The 22,047-nt window shown below is 54.9% G+C and overlaps 2 protein-coding genes across 5 annotated transcripts; both read right to left on the bottom strand.

The window, feature by feature from the left end:
- Positions 1-3,222: 3,222 nt before the first annotated feature.
- On the bottom strand, positions 3,223-14,134 carry PPP1R18 (protein phosphatase 1 regulatory subunit 18). Of its 3 annotated transcripts, none has more exons than XM_056127678.1 (4): positions 13,924-14,134; positions 11,273-12,839; positions 5,911-6,118; positions 3,223-4,072 (listed from the first exon to the last, which is right to left on the bottom strand). In XM_056127678.1, exons 2-4 carry the CDS (start codon positions 12,809-12,811, stop codon positions 4,053-4,055), a joined length of 1,767 nt encoding a protein of 588 aa, XP_055983653.1. In that variant the 5' UTR covers positions 12,812-12,839; positions 13,924-14,134; the 3' UTR covers positions 3,223-4,052. The 3 variants fall into 3 exon arrangements, with proteins under 3 accessions (XP_055983653.1, XP_055983654.1, XP_055983655.1); XM_056127679.1 differs by lacking the exon at positions 13,924-14,134 and adding an exon at positions 13,781-13,887; XM_056127680.1 differs by lacking the exon at positions 13,924-14,134 and adding an exon at positions 13,466-13,553.
- A 316-nt stretch (positions 14,135-14,450) lies between these two features.
- NRM (nurim) lies at positions 14,451-17,822 on the bottom strand. Of its 2 annotated transcripts, XM_056127692.1 has the most exons (4): positions 17,681-17,822; positions 16,952-17,148; positions 15,458-15,634; positions 14,451-15,159 (listed from the first exon to the last, which is right to left on the bottom strand). In XM_056127692.1, the coding sequence occupies exons 1-4, from the start codon at positions 17,811-17,813 to the stop codon at positions 14,878-14,880; spliced, it is 789 nt and encodes a 262-aa protein (XP_055983667.1). In that variant the 5' UTR covers positions 17,814-17,822; the 3' UTR covers positions 14,451-14,877. The 2 variants fall into 2 exon arrangements, with proteins under 2 accessions (XP_055983667.1, XP_055983668.1); XM_056127693.1 differs by lacking the exon at positions 15,458-15,634.
- Positions 17,823-22,047: the final 4,225 nt, after the last annotated feature.

The following is a 22,047-nucleotide window of genomic DNA, read 5'->3' as shown; positions in this document are numbered from 1 at the left end:
TGGGTGTCAGTCTCATGTTAGTAAGTAAGTAAGTAAAGGCCCTCCCGTTGATCGTCGATTTGCTCGAGCGGGCCCAGTAACGTCTCCATTGGAGACTTGGTTGTTACTGTGTCTGGCATATCAAATACTCTCGGTAGCTTGCCGGGCTCTCCGAGAGGGGCGGAGGAATCGAACTCGGGTCGGCCATGTTGGCCGCTTGTAAGGCGGACGCCCTACCCGCTGTGCTATCGCTCCAGCCCGAGTCATGTTATGTAGCATAAATTTTTGAAAACTTTTTCCTTCTATTTTTTTTTCTTTTTGGGTCACACCCAGTAATGCTCAGGGGTTACTCCTGGCTCTGCACTCAGGAATTACTCCTAGCAGTGCTTGGGGGACCATATGGGATGCTGGGAATCGAACCCTGGTCGGCCGCGTGTAAGGCAAATGCCCTACCTGCTGTACTATTGTTCCAGCCCCTTCCTTCTAATTTTTGGCCACAGCCTATGGTACCTGGAAACTTCTCCGAGTTGTCTCTATCACTGATGCACAGGAGACTAAAGCATTGAAGACTGAAGCTGTATCTACATGCGAAGAATGAGCTCAAACCCTTCCTTTTTTTTTTTTGCTTTTTGCTTTTTGGGTCACACCCAGCAATGCTCAGGGGTTATTCCTGACTCTGCACTCAGAAATAATTCCTGGAGGTGCTCAGGGGACCATATGGGATGCCGGGGATTGAACCCAGGTCAGCCGCGTGCAAGGCAAATGCCCTACCCGCTGTGCTATTGCTCTGGCCCCATCAAACCCTTCCAATTTTTAGTTTTTTATTTTGGGGGAGTGGCATCACACCCAGCAGTGCTCAGGGTTTACTCCTGGTTTTACATTCAAGAATCACTCCTGGGGATTAGAGCAATAGCACAGCGGGTAGGGCGTTTGCCTTGCACGCGGCCAAACCGGGTTCGATTCCCAGCATCCTGTATGGTCTCCTGAGCACTGCCAGGGATAATTCCTGAGCACAGAGCCAGGAGTAACCCCTGTGCATTGCCAGGTGTGACCCAAAAAGCAAAAAAAAAAAAATGAATCACTCCTGGAGGTACTTGGGGGACCATATGTGGTGCTCGGGATCAATCCTGAGTTTCCTGTAAAGTATGCTCCCTACCTGCAATACTTTCTCTCCAGCCCTTTATTTATTTATTTATTTATTGAATCACCATCCATGAGATAGTTACAAAACTTTCACGATTGAATGTCAGTCATAAAACGAATACCCATCCTTCCACTGGTGTACGTTTTCCACCACCAATGTCCCCAGTATCTTTCCCACCACCCCATCTGAGCCCACCTCCCACCTGTATTAGCACTGTAGCACTGTCCTCCCGTTGTTTGATTTGCTCTAGTGGGTGCCAGTAACGTCTCACAACAAATTGTGAGACTTGTTGTTACCGTTTTTGGCATATCAATACGTCAAGGGTAGCTTGCCAGGCTTTGCTGTGGGGGCGAGATACTCTCAGTAGCTTGCCACCAGGCTCTCCAAGAGGGGCGGAGGAATTTAACCTGGGTCGGCTGCATGCAAGGCAAATGCCCTACCCGCTGTGCTATTGCTCCAGCCCACCTGTATTGGCAGACAATTTTCTTTTTTCTCTCTATTTTTGGGCATTATGGTTTGCAATACAGATACTGAGAGGCTATCACGTTTGGTCCTTTATCTGCTTTCAGCACACATCTCCCATCCCAAGCGATCCCTCCAGCCATCATTGACTTAGTGATCCCTTCTCTCTCCCAGCTGCCTTCTCCCCCAGCTCGTGAGGCAGGTTTCCAACTGACTCTCCAGTCCTTTGAATTCATTTATTTTATTGTATTGTATTTTAGGTAGTGTGGTTAAAATAATGATAAGTCTTCTGGTATTGATAAACAAAAGTTATTGCGGCTCTACCAACACAAAAGTGCTCAGTACTCTCCATTAGAGTTCCTATATCGCTTCTGGTCCAGTCTTTCTTTTGGGGGGGATGGGGAGGTGGTCACACTTGCCAACAATGCTCAGGAGTCACTGCTGGCTCTCCGCTCAGAATCTGGAATCACTCCTAGTGGTGCTCAGGGGACCATATGGAGAGCTGAGAATCCCCTGTGCCAGACAAGTGCCCTACCCCCTGTATTATCACTCCAGCCGGTTATTTTTATTTTTAGTGTTTTGGCCACACCTGGCTGTGCCCAAGACCCATTTCTATTTCTGTGCTTAGAAGTCACTCCTGGCAGTTCTCGGGGGACTACTATACACGGTGTTGGGTATTAACTAGGGTTGGCTGCAAGGCCATCCCCTTGTACTATCTCTGTCCCCATCCAATATTTCTAAGCTTTATTTATTTATTTATTTATTTAGCCTATTTGTTTTTTGGGTTTTTTTTTATTATTATTATTAATATTATTGATCGTCGATTTGCTCGAGCGGGCCCAGTAACGTCTCCATTGGAGACTTTTGTTGTTACTGTGTCTGGCATATCGAATACTCTCGGTAGCTTGCCGGGCTCATTTTTGCTTTTTGGGTCACTCCTGGCTTTGAACTGAGAAATTACTCCTGGCGGTGCTTGGGGGACCATATGGGATGCTGCTGGGAATTGAACCCGGGTCGGCCGCTTGCAAGGCAAACACTCTACCTGCTATGCTATCGCTCCAGCTCCAATTGCCTATTCTTTTTTGTTTGCTGTCACTTAGCCTAGAAATAATTTTGTGAGTGGTAGGCCCTGGGAGTAGGGATGCTGAAATAAAGCCCTGCGGCCTGCTGGGCACCTCCCCTGCACTGCATCGTCCTCCAACCAGTCTCTTTACTACTACCGGTGGGCCTGGCACCCGGAACGGGCTCTCAGTGCTCTCCAGATGTCCAGTGCTGAGTTTCCACTTTACCCCGGTCTGTCTTTCCCTCCAGCAGGCCACAATCACTTCTTTTTTTTTTTTTTTGGCTTTTTGGGTCACACCCAGCGATGCACAGGGGTTCCTCCTGGCTCTGCACTCAGGAATTACTCCTGGCGGTGCTCAGGGGACCATTTGGGATGCTGGGAATCAAACCCGGGGCGGCCGCGTGCAAGGCGAACGCCCCACCCACTGTGCTATGGCTCCAGCCCCACGGCTACTTCTTCTTCAGGACAAGTAGGAAGCTGAGAAAGGCTGAGAATGAGGAACTCAGGGCCTCCCTTAACCTGCACCCCCCGCCCCGAGCCTGTACCTCCCAAACAGGAAAGGCAGCCGAAGACTTGGAGAAAGCCCCATTTTATTATAGAAAGTTTAAAAAAAATCAAAAACTGGGCAATTAACAACAAAATAGAATCAGGTGCCATGGTAGCCACCCCACACCTTGGAACAATTCAATTCAATCGTGAATCACGACAGGGAACAGAATTAAATAACCGTAAAGGGGAGACAGTTAAGATGCACACAGCCTTCCCTCTGGGAGAAAACCGAGACTCAGAGATACAGAGCAAACGTGGAGGAAGCCACACCCGTCACTCCAGTGAGGGGACAGCAGGAGACAGGGCAGAGGAGGCCACACAGACGGGGCATGTAGGCATGACTTGTAAATGTGGGACTTTGGCAGGTGGCGCTGGGAGCTGGTGGTGTGGGCAGGGAGGAGGCGGGAGCTGTAAACGGAGGACCAGTGACACCGGACAGGATGGGGTGCCTGTGTATGAGTGGGGACCAGGCCTCACAGGGACAAGAGTGCTGATGCCCAAGAGCCCCTGGCGGGTGAGCAGTCAGGAGTGCTGCAAGGAAGGTGAGCGGTGTTCACGGAAATGGAGGGGTGCTCCATCTGCACCCCTGCCCCTGTGACTTGTGCTCTCCTCAAGGCTCGTGTTCACTCTAGGACACGCCAGCACACACCAGGGTGACTCTCACCCCAGTGACCCAGGGTGAGTGTGGGAATGGGACAACTGCCCTCAGGAAACAGGATGAGGAAAACAAGTTGGAAGACCTTGGTCGCCCTCCCCTGCAAGGCTCATTCTCAGGGTCCATCTGCTCTGCATCTTCGGGGCTCTTGGATCTTCAGTTCTGGAAGGAGTGAGGTAGAGCCCCATGTGGGAAGAGGGTCACCTGCGGCAGGACTCATCTGCAGGAGAGAAGCAAGAATGACTGAGTGATGGCCCTGGCCCCGGCCCCTCCCCACCAGCCCTCCACAGCAGGTCAGGGGGCAGAGATGCATCTGATCAGATCTTCCAAGCTCTCAGAGCTTGTTATTACCAAGAACAGCAGTCACCACTCACTGAGCTCGCATTCTATACCAAGAATCCCAATTACGCATTTCACAGTAACCCCAGGGGAAGTTTAGAAATCTGATGTCCGGGGCAGGAGCGATAGCATAGCAGGTAGGGTGTTTGCTTTGCACGCAGCAGACCTGGGTTCAATTCCCAGCATCCCATAGGGTTCCCCAAGCACCGCCAGGAGCAATTCCTGAGTACAGAGCCAGGAGTAACCCCTGTGCATCGCCGGGTGTGACCCAAAAAGAAAAACAAAAAAGAAAAAAAAAGGAAAGAAAAAAAAGAAATTTGATGTCCATGGGGCCAGAGCGATAGTGCAGTGGGTTGGGTGGTTGCCTTGCATGCAGCCAACCTGGGTTCGATCCCAGGCATCCCATATCCATATGGTCCCTTGAGCCCTCCAAAACTTAGGAGACTTGGGGCAGGGGGTGGAGCAATAGTACAGTGGGTAGAAGACTTGCTTTGCATGCAGTCAACCAGATTCAATGTCTGGCATCCCAGGAATGATCCCTGAGCATCAAGACTGGAGTAGAGGTGCTGGAGCGATAGCACAGCAGGTAGAGTGTTTGCCTTGCAAGCAGCCAACCTGGGTTCGATTCCCAGCATCCCATATGGTCCCCCAAGCCCCACCAGGAGTAATTCCTGAGTGCATGAGCCAGGAGTAACCCCTGTGCATCGCCAAGTGTGACCCAAAAAGCAAAAAAAAAAGACTGGGGTAGAGATTGGAGTAAGCATAGTTAGGTGTGGCTCCCCCCCCCCAAAAAAAAAAATCAAACCAACCCTGGGAGACAGCTAAAAGGGCTGCACACTTGCTTTGTATGCAGGAAGCCCGGGTTTGATCTCTAACAAAGTGTGGTCCTTCCAGCCCTGTGTGGAGCGCCTCTGAGCAATATGCCAGGAGTCACTGAGCACTATAACACAAAAGCAAACAAAACCTGGGCCAGAGAACACAGCACGTAGGCACTTGCCTTGAATGTAGCCAACATGGGTGTGATCCCCAGCACCCCAGATGGTCTCCCAAGCACTTCCAGAAGTGATCCCTGAGTGCAGAGCCAAGCACCAACAGGTATAACTCCCCTCCCCCAGAAACAAAACAAAACAAAACAAAACACCTTAACCCTGTCAAAAAAAGGCGAGGGCTGAGGAGAGAGCATTCATGAAGACTTGAGTTCAGCTCCCTCAGACAAACAAACAAAAAAACACTTGGGTGCTGGTTATTATTAATTCTGTTTCATAAAGAATAAACTGTGTTAAGTGAGTCCCTGAGGCCGTACCACAGAGGTCATACGGAATTCAAACCCAAACCCAGGGGTTATAACCAGGGGTTTTGTTTGTTTTATCTTGGGGCAACACACCCAGCTATGCTCCTGGCTCTGCACTCAGGAATTACTCCTTGGAGGTGCTTAGCCGTCTGCATGGAATGCCAGGGATCAAACCTGCTGGACTCTCGCTCCGACCCTATGTTTTAGCCACTCCGAGAAAGTTCTGGTTATGAAATGGATTCGCTAGGATTCGCTAGGATTGGCTTCTCCGGGTCTCAGTTTCTGAATCTGTGAAGTGAATGATTCGGATCCAGAGCCAAGTCCCTGTAGGAGACCTTTAGAAATTCTCCCCTTCCCCTTGCTCCCTCCTTGCGTGCAATGACCGCGTTCAACACCAGGGGGCGCTGGGGCCGGCGGGAACTGCTTACCCACGAACAGGGCCTTGGTGCGCAGCCCGCCCTGGAGCTCCCGCTGCAGCAGCAGTTCCTCCTCATCCTCCTCGTCGTCAGGCTGTGCAGCTGGGGGGCTGGGGGAGTTGGGGGCCTCAGGCTCTGGGCCCAGCTCCTCCAGCACCGAACTCTCCGACGGGTATTGGTACGTAGTCTCCAGTGCCGTCTCACTGAAGGAGATCTTGAGCTGGGAACGGGAGAGATGGGAGGAGGAGAGGTCACTAGGAGCAGGTGCAAGGTAGGGCAGGAGGGGGGACCGGCTCTGAGGTCCCCAGGAACCCTGCCTGCCCCGTTCACTCTGCCATCCAACTTTCCTTTCCGTACCGCCGGTCTGTTTTTCTTGCTTTTTGAATCACACCCACCCAGCGATGCTCAGGGGTTACTCCTGGCTCTGCACTCAGGAATTACTCCTGGCGGTGCTCAGGGGACCATATGGGATGCTGGGAATCGAACCCAGGTCGTCCGTGTGCAAGGCAAACGCCCTACCCACTCTGCTATTGCTCCAGCATTGAGAGTGTGCTTTGCAGACATGAAGGCCGGGTTCCACCAGCACCCCCTCCCCCCCAGCACTGAATGATGCCTCAGCACCAATGGGTGTGGCCCAAGGCAGCAACAAAATATGCTGCCGCTCTAAACCCCTAATTCCCCTTCAATTATATTTCAAAAACAGCAGACTTTGGCCTGAGCTTTGGCAGCGTCCCAGGTGGCAGAAAGGAGACACACAAGACCAAGTGCCTACGCTTGAAAAGAAATAAAACGACACAGGAAGAAGTCCTGGTTGCAGAATGGAACCTTTGGGTACCCTGGGAGTCATCAGGAAGGCTTCCCAGCGAGGGTGAGCTTGGAACTGACTGAGGAAGGAGTCCCAGGCAAAGGGGCTGTGCGTTGATCTCCATTGTGAAACCCCTTTCTCTGCTTGGGAAACCCAGAATTCTGGACACCAGCCCCTCCAGCTCTCTCCCTCCGCTCCTGTAGCAGATGTGGACCCCCTTGGCAAGGGGCGAAAGGAGACCCGGAGAAGCCACAGATGAAGGGCTCTCTCCTCCTGGACACAGGGGAGAAGGTGACCTGCTGAGGGAGGTGAAGGGCAGAGGGGAAAGTCCATGTAAACATAGCAGGGGTGGTGACACCGCGGGGACACGCAAAGGCAGAAAGACCAGAGGGACTTTTCAGGGGCCAGAAAGTCCTATGGAAAACCCCCAGCCCCAGACCGGGGGAACCCTGTTGTTCCCAGAGCCTGCCCACCCTTCCCACCAGTCCTCCTAAGTACTCCAGGGGGGGAAAACGCAGGTGGGATGAACTCTGGGAAGCAAAGTGATTATGGAGACACACAGGATGAGTTCACATGAACCACTCAAAAAGGATCAAAAAGGGTGATTTAGGGGCTGGAGCGATAGCACAGCGGGAAGGCGTTTGCCTTGCAAGTGGCCGACCAGGGTTCGATTCCCAGCATCCCATAGGGTCCTCTGAGCACCTCCAGGAGTAATTCCTGAGTGCAGAGCCAGGAGTAACTCATGTGCATTGCTGGTGTGACCCAAAAAGAAAAAAAACAAATAAAGGATGATTTACTCAGGGCTTTTCCAAATCTGTCCAGAAATGGGCTGTGACTCTGCAGAGCTGGATTTCCACAGGATCCTGGGGAAAGAAGAGCCAGGGTGCAGCTAGGCCATGGTTGCTTAAGTTGAATTGGTGGCAGGTGACATGCCTTGATCAGGAACCTGCCCAGAAAGCCAGAATCTAGCCAGGATGTGCAGGGTCTCCCAGCGCACCTCCCCACTCCCGTCTCCAGGCACATGGACCACTTCCTCCGGGAGTCCTGTCCCTCACAGATGCCCTTCTACCTGGAATACTCCCTGACCAGCCACTCGAACCCCTCTCATACAGTGGTCAGAGATCTTCCTCTCATCCTCCAGCCCTCGAGGTTCCAGTTATCCCATTCTAATTCCCCCCTTATTCACTTTCCGCCTTGAAACCCATCAGAACATTTACTGAACTGTTTTCCTGTGTCTGCGTTATTTAAGAACACGGAGGAAGAGACCGAGACATTCTACGGGAGTTGGATGCTCGCCTTGCACGTCGGCAACCCTGGTTTGATCTTACTGTCCCCGAGCGTGCAGGTCTGATCCCTGAATGCAGAACCTGGAATAAGCCCTGAGTACTGCCAGGTGTGACCCACCCATCCATCCCAACCCCCCCCTCAAAATGAACATGAAAGTCGTTATACTGGATAAGGTGAAGGTTCAGGCAGACCAAATTAAAGACTGGTGCTGGGGGGCTGGAGTAACAGCACAGCGGGTAGGGCATTTGCCTTGCATGAGGCCGACCCAGGTTCAATTCCCAGCATCCCATATGATCCCCCGAGCACCGCCAGGAGTAATTCCTGAGTGCATGAGCCAGGAGTAACCCTTTGCATCACCAGGTGTAACCCAAAAAAGCAATAAATAAATAAACAAATAAAGGTTGGTAGGCTGAAGCGATAGCACAGTGGGTAGGTCGTTTGCCTTGCATGCAGCTGGCCCAGGTTCAATTCCTCCGTCCCTCTTGGAGAGCCCAGCAAGCTACTGAGAGTATCCTGCCCGCACGACAAAGCCTGGCAAGCTCCCCGTGGCATATTCGATATGCCAAACACAGTAACAACAAGTCTCACAATGGAGATGTTACTGGGTCCGCTCGAGCAAATCGATGAGCAACGGGAGGACAGTGCTACAGGCTACAGTGCTACCGTACTGGGTGAACAATGTGGGGAGGGCCAGTCCAGGCTCAACAGTCCCCCCCCTCCCACCCCAAATACAATCTGTCTATGGCACGGCTCATAGAATCCAGTGGCAGTGACCAGACTTTTTGCAGCCCGGATTCTCAAAAGGGACCTATTCTGGTTCTGTTACGGCCAGATCTACCCAGACTTCTTGGGAACTTTTGGGATGGGTAACTGGCTCTGTAACTTCCTACCCGCTCTAAACAAAGATCCATTTCATCTGAACTCAATTTCTGCTGGTCTCCCCCCCTGAACTCACATCGCATCTCCCCTATACCAGCTTCTGACTGGGCTTCTCAGGAATGCAGAGTCGGCAGGGGAGGGGGGGTGAGTACAAGCGGGGTGACTCATTTGCTCCTCTCTCATCAGCTATATAAGGTCACAAGGGGGCCGGGGAGGGGAGGAGCTGGCCTCCTGCGTGCAGAGGGGCCTCTGGGGCAGGGCAACCCCCCACCCCCACCCCTGCCCCATCCAGCCCTGGGCTTCTGTCCTGATAGGATTTGTCTGATGGAATGAGCCTGCCAACCGGAGTTATGTAGGGAAGGGGGGGGGCGGGATCCCCTTCTCCCTGAGCCAGCAGGTTGTGACAGGCGACAGAGGGCATGTCCACCAGCTGGGCTAGAGCTGAAGATGGAGCCGGCCTGAATCAGGAGAAGGGCAGGTGTCGGGGCTGGACACTGGGCAGCGCTTCCCCTCTCCACCCCCACCCTGCAGCCGCTTCCTCCTTCTCTCACCACATCCTGCACAGTCCTGGCGGGCCCAGGGCTCAGCCTTCCCCACGCACCCCACCAGCCTTCCGGCCCCCACCCAGGCTTCCTGTTTGGGCGCTCTGCTTCCGGCTCGCTGCCCCCTGACCTCCACATCGTCACCATCCCCGGCCCCACTCTGCGCGCCGCCAGTCTCCGGCCTGTGCTTCGGGCCTCCCTTTCCCGTGCCTCAGTGGGAAGGGATGAATCCCTCTCATGGCTTTGTCCTCACCAACCTTCTTCCGGATCCTCAAGGGGAAGGAGAACAAGAGTGAGGCCCAGCAGGGCCCTGGGGCAGGAAGGAAGCTTCCCAAGAGGCTGACCTGGGGGACCAAGTGACCAGCCCCAGCTTCATCTGGGTCTTTGGTCCCTGTTACTTTCCCCACGCACACTGAGAACACAAAACTGGAGACTCAGGGCTGGAGCGACAGATAGCACAGTGGGTAGGGCGTTAGCCTTGCATGTGGCCGACCCGGGTTCGATTCCCAGTATCCCAGATGGTCCCTCTGAGCACCACCAGGAGTAATTCCTGAGTGCATGAGCCTGTGCCTTGCCAGGTGTGACCCAAAAAGCAAATAATAAATAAATAAATAAATAAATAAATAAACTAGAGACTCAGAGGGCCCCCAGCCCCAAGGGAAGGGCTCGCACTTTCCTCAGAGACCTGCAAGCAGGACAAGACTGGCGAATGCGGAAGGGGTCAGGCCACGGTTGTGGGGAGGAGATGGGGGGAAAGTCCATTACTGCACCCACTTCCCCTGAAGACCTCCCACTTAGCTGGCCCGGCACCCCGCCCCTGTCTCCAACTCCTTGGTACTTCCCAGCCAGTCCCTGCTTTTGGTACAAGATGTCCAAAGTCACTTCTCTTTTCTACCAAGGACAGGGGAGAGGCTAGTGCGGCAGGAAGAGGGGAACACTGATGGCTAAGCCGGCAGGAGGGGCCCCCTGGAGGGAGCCTGCCGGGAAGGGGGGCATTTGGGAAGAGGAGAAGGCGTTCTTGTCCCAGGAGAGAAGGGAGCACTGTCTGAGGCGGAGGGCCCCGGGGGGGGGTGTGCAACCCCGAGGTCACCCACTTCAAATGGCCTCTGTGTGTCTCTCCCAGGGGGCACGCTGGGGGTTCAAAAGCCTTCTCTCTGCTCGTTTTTGGCCAGACTCTCCGTGCCCTCCCCCACTGTCCAAGGCTGTCCTTTCTTGCTCTCTTTCCTGCCAGAGACCTTCTCTCACCCCCGCCCTGTCAAGAACCCCAGAACCTTCTTCTTCTTTTTTTTTCTTTTTGGGTCACACCCGACATTGCACAGGGGTTACTTCTGGGTCTGTACTCAGGAATTACTCCTGGTGGTGCTGGGGGACCATCTGGGATGCTGGAAATCGAACCCGGGTTGGCTGCATGCAAGGCAAACACCCTACCCGCTGTGCTATCGCTCCAGCCCCCAGCACCTTCTGCATCTGAGCACATTCTCATCCCTGGACCCTGCAAGTGCTCTCTGGGGTGCACAGGGTAACGCCCTCGGACACTCCAGGCTCAGGTTCCTGCCAGATGGGCTGGGCTGGGTCACTAACTCAGAGGAAAGGGAGAAAGAAGTGGGGAAACTCTGACACGGAGGGGAGGCAGATAGAGCTGCTAGGCACCCCACGCACGGTGAGGGGGAGACACCCCAGGAAAGAGAAGCAGGCTGGGCAGGTGGGACCCTCGGAGCTAGAGGAGGAGGAGGAGGAGGAGGGCCGGAGGAAGGGTGGTGGCAGGAACGCAGAATGGAGGAGACAGGGTATCAAAAACGCCAGACTGGGCTGCAGACACGCTGAAGGGGCGCCTGAGAAGTCTGGTTTGGCCGCTCCCTACCTGTTTGTGGTGCCTCTCGGGGGGCCCCTTGGCAAGGCAGCTGCGGCTGAGGCGGAGGTACCCCCCTAGAACCAAGATCTCCTCTGCAGTTGGGTACCGCTTCTTGCCGGCCCCGGGTGCGGCTGCGTCAGCTGAGGCTGGGCTGGCTGGCGAGGCAGGGGCCGTGGCGGGCACGGAACGCCGGGGGTTGACCGTGAAGGTGTGTCCGCTGCGGCGGGGGGCTCCCACCCCGGGCCCTGGCTTCACCCCATAGAACAGCCGGCTCATGAGGGCATCCCCAGGAGGCTGGGGGGCCGATGGGGGTGCGGGAGACAGAGGAGCTGCCGGTGGGGGCCGGAGCTCCCCTGCTTCCTCTTCCTGCTGCTTAGGGCCTCCAGGCCCAGCAGCCTCTGAAGGGAGGGGGGCGGGCGCAGGGCTCCGACTCTGTGGGGTGCTCAGAGGCCTGCTCTGAACCCCTGCCCCCACCTCCTCTGCCTCTTCTCTGGGGGGCCCCACATGCTTCTCGGGAGCTTCTGGTTTCTGAATCAGACTGTCCATGTCCCGGGGTGTCCATTCTCGAACCTTCCCAGAGTTCAGGGTCCATTTCCACCCCTCTGTCAGCCTCGAGCCCTTGTCACCATCCTCCACAGGGCCGGGCCTCGGCTCCGCCGCCTCCACTCGCCTAGAGGGGTGCTCCGGCCCTTCCCGCGTCGTCGTTGGGACCTCATCTGGGGGTACCCTGGCACTCTGCAGCTCGGCTCTGCTCCCGCATTCCTCCAGGCAGTCTCTGCCGGCCTCGCCCAGTCTCCGCCTCCGCTCAGGAGCCTCCAGCTGTACCAAACTTTGCTCTTGTGTTTCTCCAGAGTCTGGCCTCCGTTTATGGGCCTCCGGCAGGCCCAACTTCTGGTCGTCAAGCCCCGGGGGACTCAGTCTGTTTTCTAGGCCTTCTTTTCTCAGGGGGCTTTGTTCTTGGGGCTCTGCTGCTCTCAGGATCCTCTCCGGAGGGTCCCCAGGACTCAGCCTCCTGTAGGCCTCGGTCAACCTGGAGCTCTGGTCTCTAGCCTCTCCCGGGCTCTGCCTCCAGTCCGAAGGCTTGGGGCTCGACTCTCGAGCTCCCCCTGGCCCCAGGCCACTCTCTCTACCCCCTCTGGGAGTCGGCCTTTCTTCTCTAGGTTCTCTTCCCTTGGGGCTCTGGTCCCTCGTCTCCCCAGGGCTGGGTTTCCGCTCCGCAGGCCTCCTCTCGGCGAGTTCTTCGGCCCGCTGCTGCTGCTGCTGCCTCTCCTGCCGGATGAATCGATTCTGGTGCACAGGCCCGATGGCCTCCAGGAGTACAGCCGGCTCATCTGGGTCGGGAGGGCCAGCCTCAGTAGTCCCAGGGGCAGGGCTGGGCTCTCCAGGAGACATGCCAAGCTTGGCCCGGCGGCGTTCCAGGAGCCCCCTCTTCCAGGCTGGCATCTGGGACAGCCGCTCCCTCTCGGCCTTCTCCCGACCTCGAATAGCCGCCTCCTCCTGCCGGCGCCGGGCTAGCAGCTGGAGCTTCCAGTCAGGCATGGTGGCCATGGTGTCCCAGGGCTGAGGGTTGGGAGCACTGGAGACAGAGAACAGGAAAGAGAAGCTCAGCGAGGGCTCAGGTGGTCAGCTAGGGATGGGAAGGGAGGAAGTGTCCTACCTGGGCTGGGACACAGGGCCCAGAGGAGCTAGGGCGAGGCCTGAGGGAAACAGCCCAGAGGGGGAGGGCAGAGACAGTGGGAAACTGAGGAAGTGGATGAAGGAAAAGCTGTGGGCTGAGCTGGAGTGAGGGGAGGGGAGGGGAGGCTCAGAGCACAGGCAGGAGTCCTCATGGGGGACTGGCCCGACAGAGTTACAGGAACCCAAGACCATGTGAGGGATGTTAGCGGGGGCTCGGAGAGGGCCCAGGAGGAGAGCAGAGAGCCAGGGCTTCAGGGTCGGCCAGCTCCATCCAACCGGGTGAGAGGGAAGAGATGGGGCGGCGGGAGAAAATGAGGCGCCGGGTGGCCAGGTCCAGGCGAAGGGAAGCCGGGGCGGCAGCGGGCAGGGAGCTCGGCGGCTGCGGCCAGCGCGTCTCGGCGCGGCTCCCCGCGGGCCCGGCTCCCCGTCCAGCCCCACGCAGGTCCCGCCTCACGGCCCCCCCACCCCCCGTCCACGTCCCCCCCACTACCCCGCACTCCGCCCCAGGCCGGCCCGGGGAAATACCCTCCCGCGGGAACTCTCCGGAGCCCAGCTTCGCGGCTGCCAGCGCCTTCCCGGGATCCGGCCGTGCATCCCGCCGTCCCGCCGGCATCGGACGCCCCCCCAGCCCTCGGAGGAGGGGGCCCGTCCACGCCCGTCCACGCCTCTGGTCTCCCCGCTCAGGGAGCCCCGACAGGGCCGGCCACCGGCACCCCGCGCAGACCGCACGGACCGACAATCTCGGCACAAAGAAGAGCCGGACAGGACAGCTCGGGGTCTGGCCGCGGGGAGCCTCCCCCCTCCCCGAGTCTGAAGCCCTCCCCCCCTCTGTCAACTCACACGCCGCGGGGCTCCCGGGGGCAGGGTGCGCGGAGGAGCCTGGCGCCCGGAGAGAGGAAGAGGAGGAGAGAGGGATCGAGGGAGATCCGGAGCCGGGGGAGGGGACGAGGGAGGGGAGCCGGGGGAGGGACGGAGACAGAGACCTGGGGGCCGGGCGGGGGGCGGCGACCGCTTTGTCTGAGGACAATGGGGAGCGCGAAGGGGGCGCCGGGCCGAGCCCGGGAGGGGCGGGGCCTCGCCCCCGCGGACCCCTCGGCGCTGTCCGGCGGCTCCCTCCGCCCGGCCCCGGGGGACCCGGAGATCCAGACCCCGCAGCCCGCCCCGGCTGGGCGGCGGCCCGTGACTCAGGCCCCCGAGGGAGCGGGGAGGAAGCGCAGCTGCCGGGAGGGCCCGCCCTGCCCTGGTCCGCCGCCGCTGCTCCCCGCGCTCCGGGCGCCTTTGTTAACGGCGGGCGCGGGGCGCGGCGCTGCCCCCCCCACGCGGGACACCCCCGCCCCGCCGGCCGCAGCGGGGAGACGAGGGATGCCGGAGAGTGGCCGCCGCCCGCGGTCGCCAGAGGGCGCGGTCCCGGCCCCGGGGTCGATCCCCCGGCAGTTCTGCGGCCGGAGACGCTCGGGACCGCTTCCAAGTGTCGGGAAACCAAGCGGGAGTTTATTTGACCGCCGCGGGGGTGCCACGAACCCGACGGCATCCCATCCCGACAGAGAGGGAGAAGGATCGAAACTGGAGTTCAAGAACAAGGCTCGTGGCGGGGCGGGGAGGGGGGGCGGCACTCTAAGGAGATGCCGCTGCCCCGGCAAACTTGCCGACTGGTCCGGTTGAGTAGGGAGGTGGTGCAGAGGTAACAGGTTGCCCCCCACCCGGCCCGCCCCTCCCGGTCCGGTGACAGTAGTTCTTTCTTGCCGCTGAGAAGTGGGCCAGGGAGTGTTTAAGGCTGGATTTAGGCTGAGTGGTCCGAACAGGTCAACCCACAGCCCCTTCATTCAGTTCATCAATCTGGGCTTCTGGGCTGAAGCAGAGGCAGCACAGGACAACAAAGGACTTGGAAGTTGACGGGGACAGGAAGAACAGGGCTTGAGAGCCCGGCTGGCCGCCCCTCACTCTGCATCCCCCTCCTGGGGGCCGGAGAGCAAGTGCAGTTTTCTCTGCAGCTGAGCCCGGAGGTAGCGGAGGTCCTGCTGGTCAAGTCCGTGGGCCATGCCCAAGTAGAGGGTCAGGAGCAGTGCGAGGAGGAGGCGATCGGTGCCCAGCGTGGGCACCACCCACAGCACCGTCAGCAGCTCCACACACACTGGGTGGCGCAGGTGAGAGAAGAGTCGCAGAGCCTTGGGAGACTTCAGGGCCAGAGGCTCACCCAGTCCCAACACGTGGTAGTACACCTAAGAGAGGAAAATTCCGGGGAAGTGGAGTCAAGCCCCTTTGCAGTGCAGCCGCCTGCCTGTGTCTAACTCAGGCGCAGGAACCACCCACTGAGGTCTGGGCCTGACTCCATCTATCTCCGATTCATGAACCTTCCCCTGGTGCAGGAGAGGACACTCAAGGTTTCTGGCTTTTGAGAGAGGACTGACTAGAGAGAAGGGGAGCGAGGTAAGGGGATGGAACGGGGAAGGAGACAACATGGGAGGGGGAGGGGAAATCCTGGGAAGGGAAAGCATGGGGGGGATTTGGGGGTCTCACCTGCTTGAGCCCCATGAGCTCAGCATAGTCAAAGACCAGAAGGATGCTGAAGATCAGGAGCCAGGAGATGACGTGGAGCACGAAGCAGAAGAGGGGCAGCCAGGTGGCCCAGGGCTCTGCCTTAGCCTCCCATAACACAGGGCCTCTGGGTACCGGCTCCCAGTACCGCATTACCAGCTGCGGAAAAATGAGAGGCTGGGTGTGCTAATAGCCCATGGGGGACACAAGACTCAGAGGCTTAGAACTCGCCATCCGCCATGAATATCACCCAAATATTCCTGTTCAGAATGCCAGGAAGGGTTCCACGGATGTAAGGCTGACTGGTCTCTGACCTGAGGACTTACAAAGGGGGCGGTGGGGCAGTGACTGACCAAACAGGTACATAAAGGAGTCTTTGGCAAAGCATTCTTTGAAGACCTAGGAAGTTGTATGTTATTTTTTGTTTGTTTGCTTGTCTGCTTTTTTATTTGGGCCACGCCCTGCTGTGCTCAGGGCTTAGTCCTGGCTGTGAGCTCAGGGATCACTCCTGGTGGGGTACAGGGGCCCGTGTAGGACACCAGGGATCAATCTCAGGTTGGCTGCATGCAAGGCAAGTGTCCTACCCACTGCACTATCTCTCTAGTTCCTGAGAGACCTAGGAAGTTTTGAAAAAGACTAGTAATGGAGGGCCAGAGTGATGGTACAGAAGGCAAGGTGCTTGACTTGTACACAGCAAACTGTGGTTTGATCCCCAGCACATGTATCATCTTCCAAGTACTGCAAGGAGTAAGCCCTGAGCACAGCAGGGTGTGACTTCTAAACAATAACAACAGAGTAGAATGAGGAGTTCAGAGGGGATCTTGTTCTGTGCACCATGAACAAAGTTACAGTAGTGAGAATGCATTTGGTACTTGGGAATATCAAGTAGAATGTCCTTTTTCTTATTTTATTTTTTGCTTTTTGGGTCACACCGGCAATGCACAGGGGTTACTCCTGGCTCTGCACTTAGGAATTACCTCTAGCAATGCTCAGGGGACCATATGGGATGCTGGGATTCGAACCCGGGTTGGACGCGTGCAAGGCAAACGCCCTACCCACTGTGCTATTGCTCCAGCCCCTAGCACATCCTTCTTTATAAAAAGTTGGGTATGTGCTATGGAGAAATGGAAGCTCAGAGGGGTAGGAGTGATAGCATAGCGGGTAGGGTGTTTGCCTTGCACACGGCCAACCTGGGTTCGATCCCCTGCATTCCATATGGTCCCCCAAGCACTGCCAGGAGTAATTCCTGAGTGCATGAGCCAGGAGTAAGTAACCCCTGAGCATCATTGGGCATGACCCAAAAAAGCTAAAAAAAAAAAAGAGAGAGAAAAGAAACGGCAGCTTAGATTAAAGTCTTGAACACTCCCAGTTCTCCAAACTCCCATTTTATTAGAAGCTCCGGTCTGCACCCTCCAATCTGGCCATTCCTCCCGCAGACTCGATTTCCCTTGGGGACTTGGTTTCAGGGCCTCCTACCTGCAAAGCCAGGGCAGTGCAAGCCACATACAGTGACCTCTGAAGGACCCCAAAGTACCGGGACATCCATGCCTTTACTGTCTCAGTTGCCATGAGGCTGTGCTGGCCCACAAAGAGTAGCAGAAGCCCCAGATCCCAAGCCAGGGAAGCAAGGACACTGCCATCCTGCAGAGCGGCCAGCCAGCCTTGGCGGGTTCCTAGGGGGTATTGGAGAAAAGGACAAGGTCAAGAAAGTGGAACCGGCCTTCCCCGGGATTCTCCCCCGGGGGGGGTGGGGGGGTCCCCTAGTTCATTTCCCTAGGTGCTTTCATGATCTTTGATGCTTCCTCTTTAGGTTCTGTCCCCCTCCCCCACTCGTTCTTTACGTTTTCCCTCTGAGCTGGGGAAGGGGCGTCGAAAGTAGTCACAAAGGCGGGCGAGAAGCCAGCTGGGATGGCGCCTCCTATTTCGGGTTTCTGAACACCCCCTTTCCGTAGTCCTCTCAACTTAGTCTTCTCTGATCGTCCTGTGCCCCGCATTCGGGGCTCCCTCTCTCCCACCCCTCCAAACCGCTGATCACAGAGTCCCTACTTGAACGCTCGGGTCTCTGCAGTTTCTCGGCGGCGCCGTTCAGAGTTTCAGTTCCCTCTCCCGGCTCCCCTGTCATTTGTCTCGAAACCCCGCCTCGCTCCCCCGCCGCCAGCTCCACCTCCCCACCGCGGCCACCCGCCCCGCGTCCCTCCCGCTCACCCGGACCACCGCTCTCCGCGACCCCTCCGAGAAGCGGCCGAAGGGAGGTGAAGCGCACGAACTCCACTCCGGTCCCAAAGGCCAGGATGAAAGAGGCGACGGCAACGGGAACCAGGAGCAGCGCGGGGGCCATGGCGAGGAGAGAAGGGGTGGGGAGGGAGGAGGGTTTGGGATTCCCGCGGCCGCAGACCCCGCCCCGCCCGGGCCCCGCCCCGCAGCCAGGCTCGGCGGTGCAGGCTTGGGGCCAGCGCGCCCAGCTGCCGCGGCCTGGGTCGTGTGTTTCCCGGGCTCAGGTCTCCGAGTCACAAAGGGAAGGTTCGAATCCCCCGGGAGCGGTGAGAAGGGCACACGTGGCTCGAATCCCGGCTTTCCAGGTTTCCCGTTTAAAACGAAGCCGGTGCCTTGAGAAGTTCTCGTCCTTTTTTTTTTTTTTTCTATTTGGGTCACACCTGGCGATGCTCAGGGGTTATTCCTGGCCCTGCACTCAGGAATTACTACTGGCGGTGCTGAGGGACCATATGGGATGCTGGGAATCGAACCCGGCTCGGCCGCAGGCCGCGTGCAAGGCAAACCCCGCCTGTGCTATAGCTCCAGCCAAGCCTCTTTTCTTTGACAGCCTTGGCTAGCAAACAACCAGAATTAAAGGTTACAGACCTTGAGTTAAGAGTTTAATGATACTGAAAGAGCAGTTCTGTTGGTCCGAGTAGAGAACCAAAAGTTTCTCAGTTACCTACTATTTTTTCACCTATATAAAATTACCTCTCCCCACCCATCTTGTTCGTATGGGTGGGGCTGGAAAGTTATAGATACAGATGCAAGTAGCCGCCCTGGCTTTGATTTCAAAACCCTTTATGGTCCCCGACTCTGACACCCCAACCAGCAGTGCTGGGAGTGATCCCTTCACACAGTTCCCCAGCCCCCCCAAAGTCTCTCAGTGGTAGAATGCATGCTTTACACAAAGGCGGAACCCTGGGTTGCAAGAACACAAGTATTTCACAAGATAATACTTTTTTCTGTAACAGTTGTTGCCTTTCTATTTGCAAAGGACAGAGAACTCTGTAGTACTGGAAGAATACTAATAATCCCAAAAGCCTTTGATTTGTAATTATGTTAAAAGTAAAAATGTTGGGGGCTGAAGCAATAGTACTGCGGATAGGGCGTTTGCCTTGCAAGCAGCTGACACGGGTTCGATTCCCAGCATTGCAGAGGGTCCCCCAGGACCGCCAGGAGTAATTCCTGAGTGCAGAGCCAGAAGTAACCCCTGTGCATTGCAGGGTGTGACCCCCCGAAAAAAAAAGTAAAAATGTTAGGGGATAGTACATTTTCCTTGTAAGCAGAGACCCAGGTTCAATTCTTAGTATCCTATATCCTTGTCAGAACACTGCCAGGAATAATTCCTGAGTGCAGAGCCAGGAATAAACCCTGACCCAAAGGGAAAAAAAAGTGAAACTGTTAAAATATTTGTGAAACTTTATTATAGTTGTACTTTTATACAAGCTTATGATAAACAATTAATTTCACTCAGCTCCTCACTACTTTGACTCCACTTAACAGTCAGAAATCACCAGTAGGATAGGGGCTGGAGCGAAAGCACAGCGGGTAGGGTATTTGCCTTGCACGCGGCCAACCTGGGTCCGATTCCCAGCATCCCATATGGTCCCCCTGAGCACCACCAGGAGTAATTCCTGAGTGAAGATCCAGGAGTAACCCCTGTGCTTCGCTGGGTGTGACCCGAAAAAAAAATCACCAGTAGGAGTTATAATACAACAGGTAAGGTGCTTGCCTTGAACTAGGCTGACCTGGGTTTGATCCCCAGCACCCCAAAAGACTCCCGAAGTCACACCAGGAGTGATCCTTAGTGCAGATCCAGAAGTGAGTCTTGAGCACTTTTGGGTGTGGCACAAAAACTATAAAATTTAAGAAGAAATCAATATATTCACATGTTTTCCCTACAGAACAATTCATATTCAAATAGCTAAGTTTTTCTCCCTTATTTTTTTTTGGGGGGGGCACACTTAGTGGTGCTCAGGGTTTATTGGTTTATTCCTGGCTCTGTGCTCAGGGATCACTGTTGGAGGAGCTCAAGGAACCATTTTGGGTGCCAGGGATCAAACTCAGGTGGCTGCATGCACACGAGACGCAAACACCCTATCAGCTGTATTATCACTTTAGCCCTGTTCTCCCCTTGTATTGGTTCTGTAACTGAAACCATAGTGTCAGTACAGAGGTTAAGGTGCTCGCCTTGTACACAATCCACCCGGGATTGACATGTTTCCCTCCAATCCCCAGCGCCATCAGGAGTGATTCATGAGCCAGAAGTAAGCCCTGGGCACAGGTAGGTATGGCCCCAAAACTAAAAACCAAACGAGCATCCGGGGAAAGGGTGGCGAAACTGGGGATATTGGTCTTGGGAAATGTACACTGATGAAGGGATGGGTGTTGAAAAATTATATAACTGAAACCCAATCATGAATAACTTTGTAACTGTATCTCACTGTGATTCGATAAAAAAAACCTAAATAAATAAAAATAAAAAATAAGCAAGCCTTAGCTGAGGACAGAATCTATAGTCACAGTTACCAGAATCACCACTGAAGCCTTAGATACCATTAATTTAATTACCTCAATTTATAGAAAGAAAAAACATAAACTGAGAGAGCTAAATTTCGCCTGATGAGAATTAAAGAGCTATAAGCCAGCGGGCTCAGGGATAAGAACATTATCAGGCGCCATCCCACAGGCTGTACATTCCTTCTTTCTGGAACTGAGTTCACCAGCCCTCCTTTGAAAGGAAGCTATTGTGTACTCTACCACAGTTTTTTTTTCTCTCCCAGTCACTCTCCACCCTGTTCCAGAAAGTTGTTCAAAATGAAATATGAAGATCATAACTTTTTTTTTCTTTTTGGGTCACACCCGGCAATGCACAGGGGCTACTCCTGGCTCTGCACTCAGGAATTACTCCTGGCAATGCTCGAATCACAACTTCTTTTGCTGTTGTTTTTGAGTCACACCTGGTGGTGTTTGTGGTACACTGGACAACTTCTTCCCACTGAAAATTAAGAGACAGGAAAGAATGGATTTAGGACAAAGTGAAATTTTTTAATTGGAGACAGAAGCAAGCAGGACAGCAGAAAGACCCCAAGCACATTGGGAGGAGGCTTCCACATGAAACTCCAGCAAAGGGGTTTATTCCCTCTCTTCTATATTTTTTCTAATGAAGTGAGCACACACTTCTTAGTTTTCTCATGAAGTTTAGTTGTAATAGCATAACTGTAGGGTAATTCTGCTCAATTTGTCATACAAATTGTCTCTCAGGATTGTACAGTGGTTGTACAGTGGTTAGGATATAATCCCTGGCATCTCATATCCCTGAAGCACTCCAGGAGTAATCCCTGAGCACAGAGCCAGAAGTAAAATTTGAGAAACATTGGGTGTGACACCCAAACAAAAAATTGTCACTCAGGAGTTGTCACTAAGTATACTTAGGGTTTCTGACCTCAGGCTAGGCAGAATGGCTACCATCTGGCATATAAATCTGTACTGCCTTTCCAGACTGGACCTTGTAACATCCATCCTACTTCCAAGATCCCTTTCTCTTTCTCTTTAACCCATCATATCCTTTCTCTTATTCAAGGCCTATTCCTAGTTGTATGTGGGGACCATGGGGTGCCAGTATCAAATCAGCGTAGGCTGTATATAAGGCAAGTTCCTTACCTGCTGTCCTATCTCTCTGACTCCTACATCACATCTTCTACTGCTTTCTTCTTTCAATGTTGTTTTTGGGCTATACCTGGTAATGCTCAGGAATTAATTCTGACTCTGTATTCACGGATCATTCCTGGCAGGGCTTGGGGGACCCTGTGGAGTAGCAGGGATTGAACTTGGTACAAGGCAAGCATGGGCACTATTACTGATCGATCACCCCAGCCCTGAAAATAAACTACTGTAAAGTGAACAATTCAGCTTTCAGACATCATCAGCAAAGTGGTGGTGGATTGGAATATTGAAAATTTGGTACAACTTGTAAGCAACGCCTGGCCAGGGAAAGCATTATTGGATGTATGATGGCCATTAATACTGCCTTACCAGACATGCTGGTGCTGATCCTATCCACAGTGACCTCACACATGGGACTCAAGAAGCTGCTTAGCAGAGACAAGAACCAGGTCAACTTTGTGTGCTTGTATCTGTGATAAACCTATATGTTCTAAGGTCAAGCTCTTTGTGCTGAATACTAAATCAGCTTAATTAAGGTCATTGTTTAAAAGGTTAGTAGGAGAATCACTTACAAACGAGGTAGGTCTCTGTTTTTTTGTTTTGGGAGCCACACCCTGTGGTACTCAGGGAATCTAGCTGTGTGCAAGTCA

Source organism: Sorex fumeus, unplaced genomic scaffold (genome assembly GCF_029834395.1).
Source record: "Sorex fumeus unplaced genomic scaffold, SorFum_2.1 ptg000063l, whole genome shotgun sequence".
NCBI classification, from domain to species: Eukaryota; Metazoa; Chordata; class Mammalia; order Eulipotyphla; family Soricidae; genus Sorex; species Sorex fumeus.
The sequence above is the reverse complement of the archived record's forward strand: the minus strand, read 5'-3'. Positions and strand labels throughout refer to the sequence as shown.

What these genes read in the sequence shown, in the direction of transcription:
- PPP1R18 (XM_056127678.1), bottom strand. Translation starts at nt 12,811, where the DNA reads ATGGCCACCATGCCTGACTGGAAGCTCCAGCTGCTAGCCCGGCGCCGG. An exon ending in CCGAGAGGCACCACAAACAG is followed by an intron (nt 6,119 to 11,272) that starts GTAGGGAGCGGC and finishes TCCCGTTCCCAG; the next exon opens with CTCAAGATCTCCTTCAGTGA. An exon ending in CACCAAGGCCCTGTTCGTGG is followed by an intron (nt 4,073 to 5,910) that starts GTAAGCAGTTCC and finishes TCTCTCCTGCAG; the next exon opens with ATGAGTCCTGCCGCAGGTGA.
- NRM (XM_056127692.1), bottom strand. Translation starts at nt 17,813, where the DNA reads ATGGCCCCCGCGCTGCTCCTGGTTCCCGTTGCCGTCGCCTCTTTCATC. An exon ending in CGCGGAGAGCGGTGGTCCGG is followed by an intron (nt 17,149 to 17,680) that starts GTGAGCGGGAGG and finishes AATACCCCCTAG; the next exon opens with GAACCCGCCAAGGCTGGCTG. An exon ending in AGCTCATGGGGCTCAAGCAG is followed by an intron (nt 15,160 to 15,457) that starts GTGAGACCCCCA and finishes TTCCTCTCTTAG; the next exon opens with GTGTACTACCACGTGTTGGG.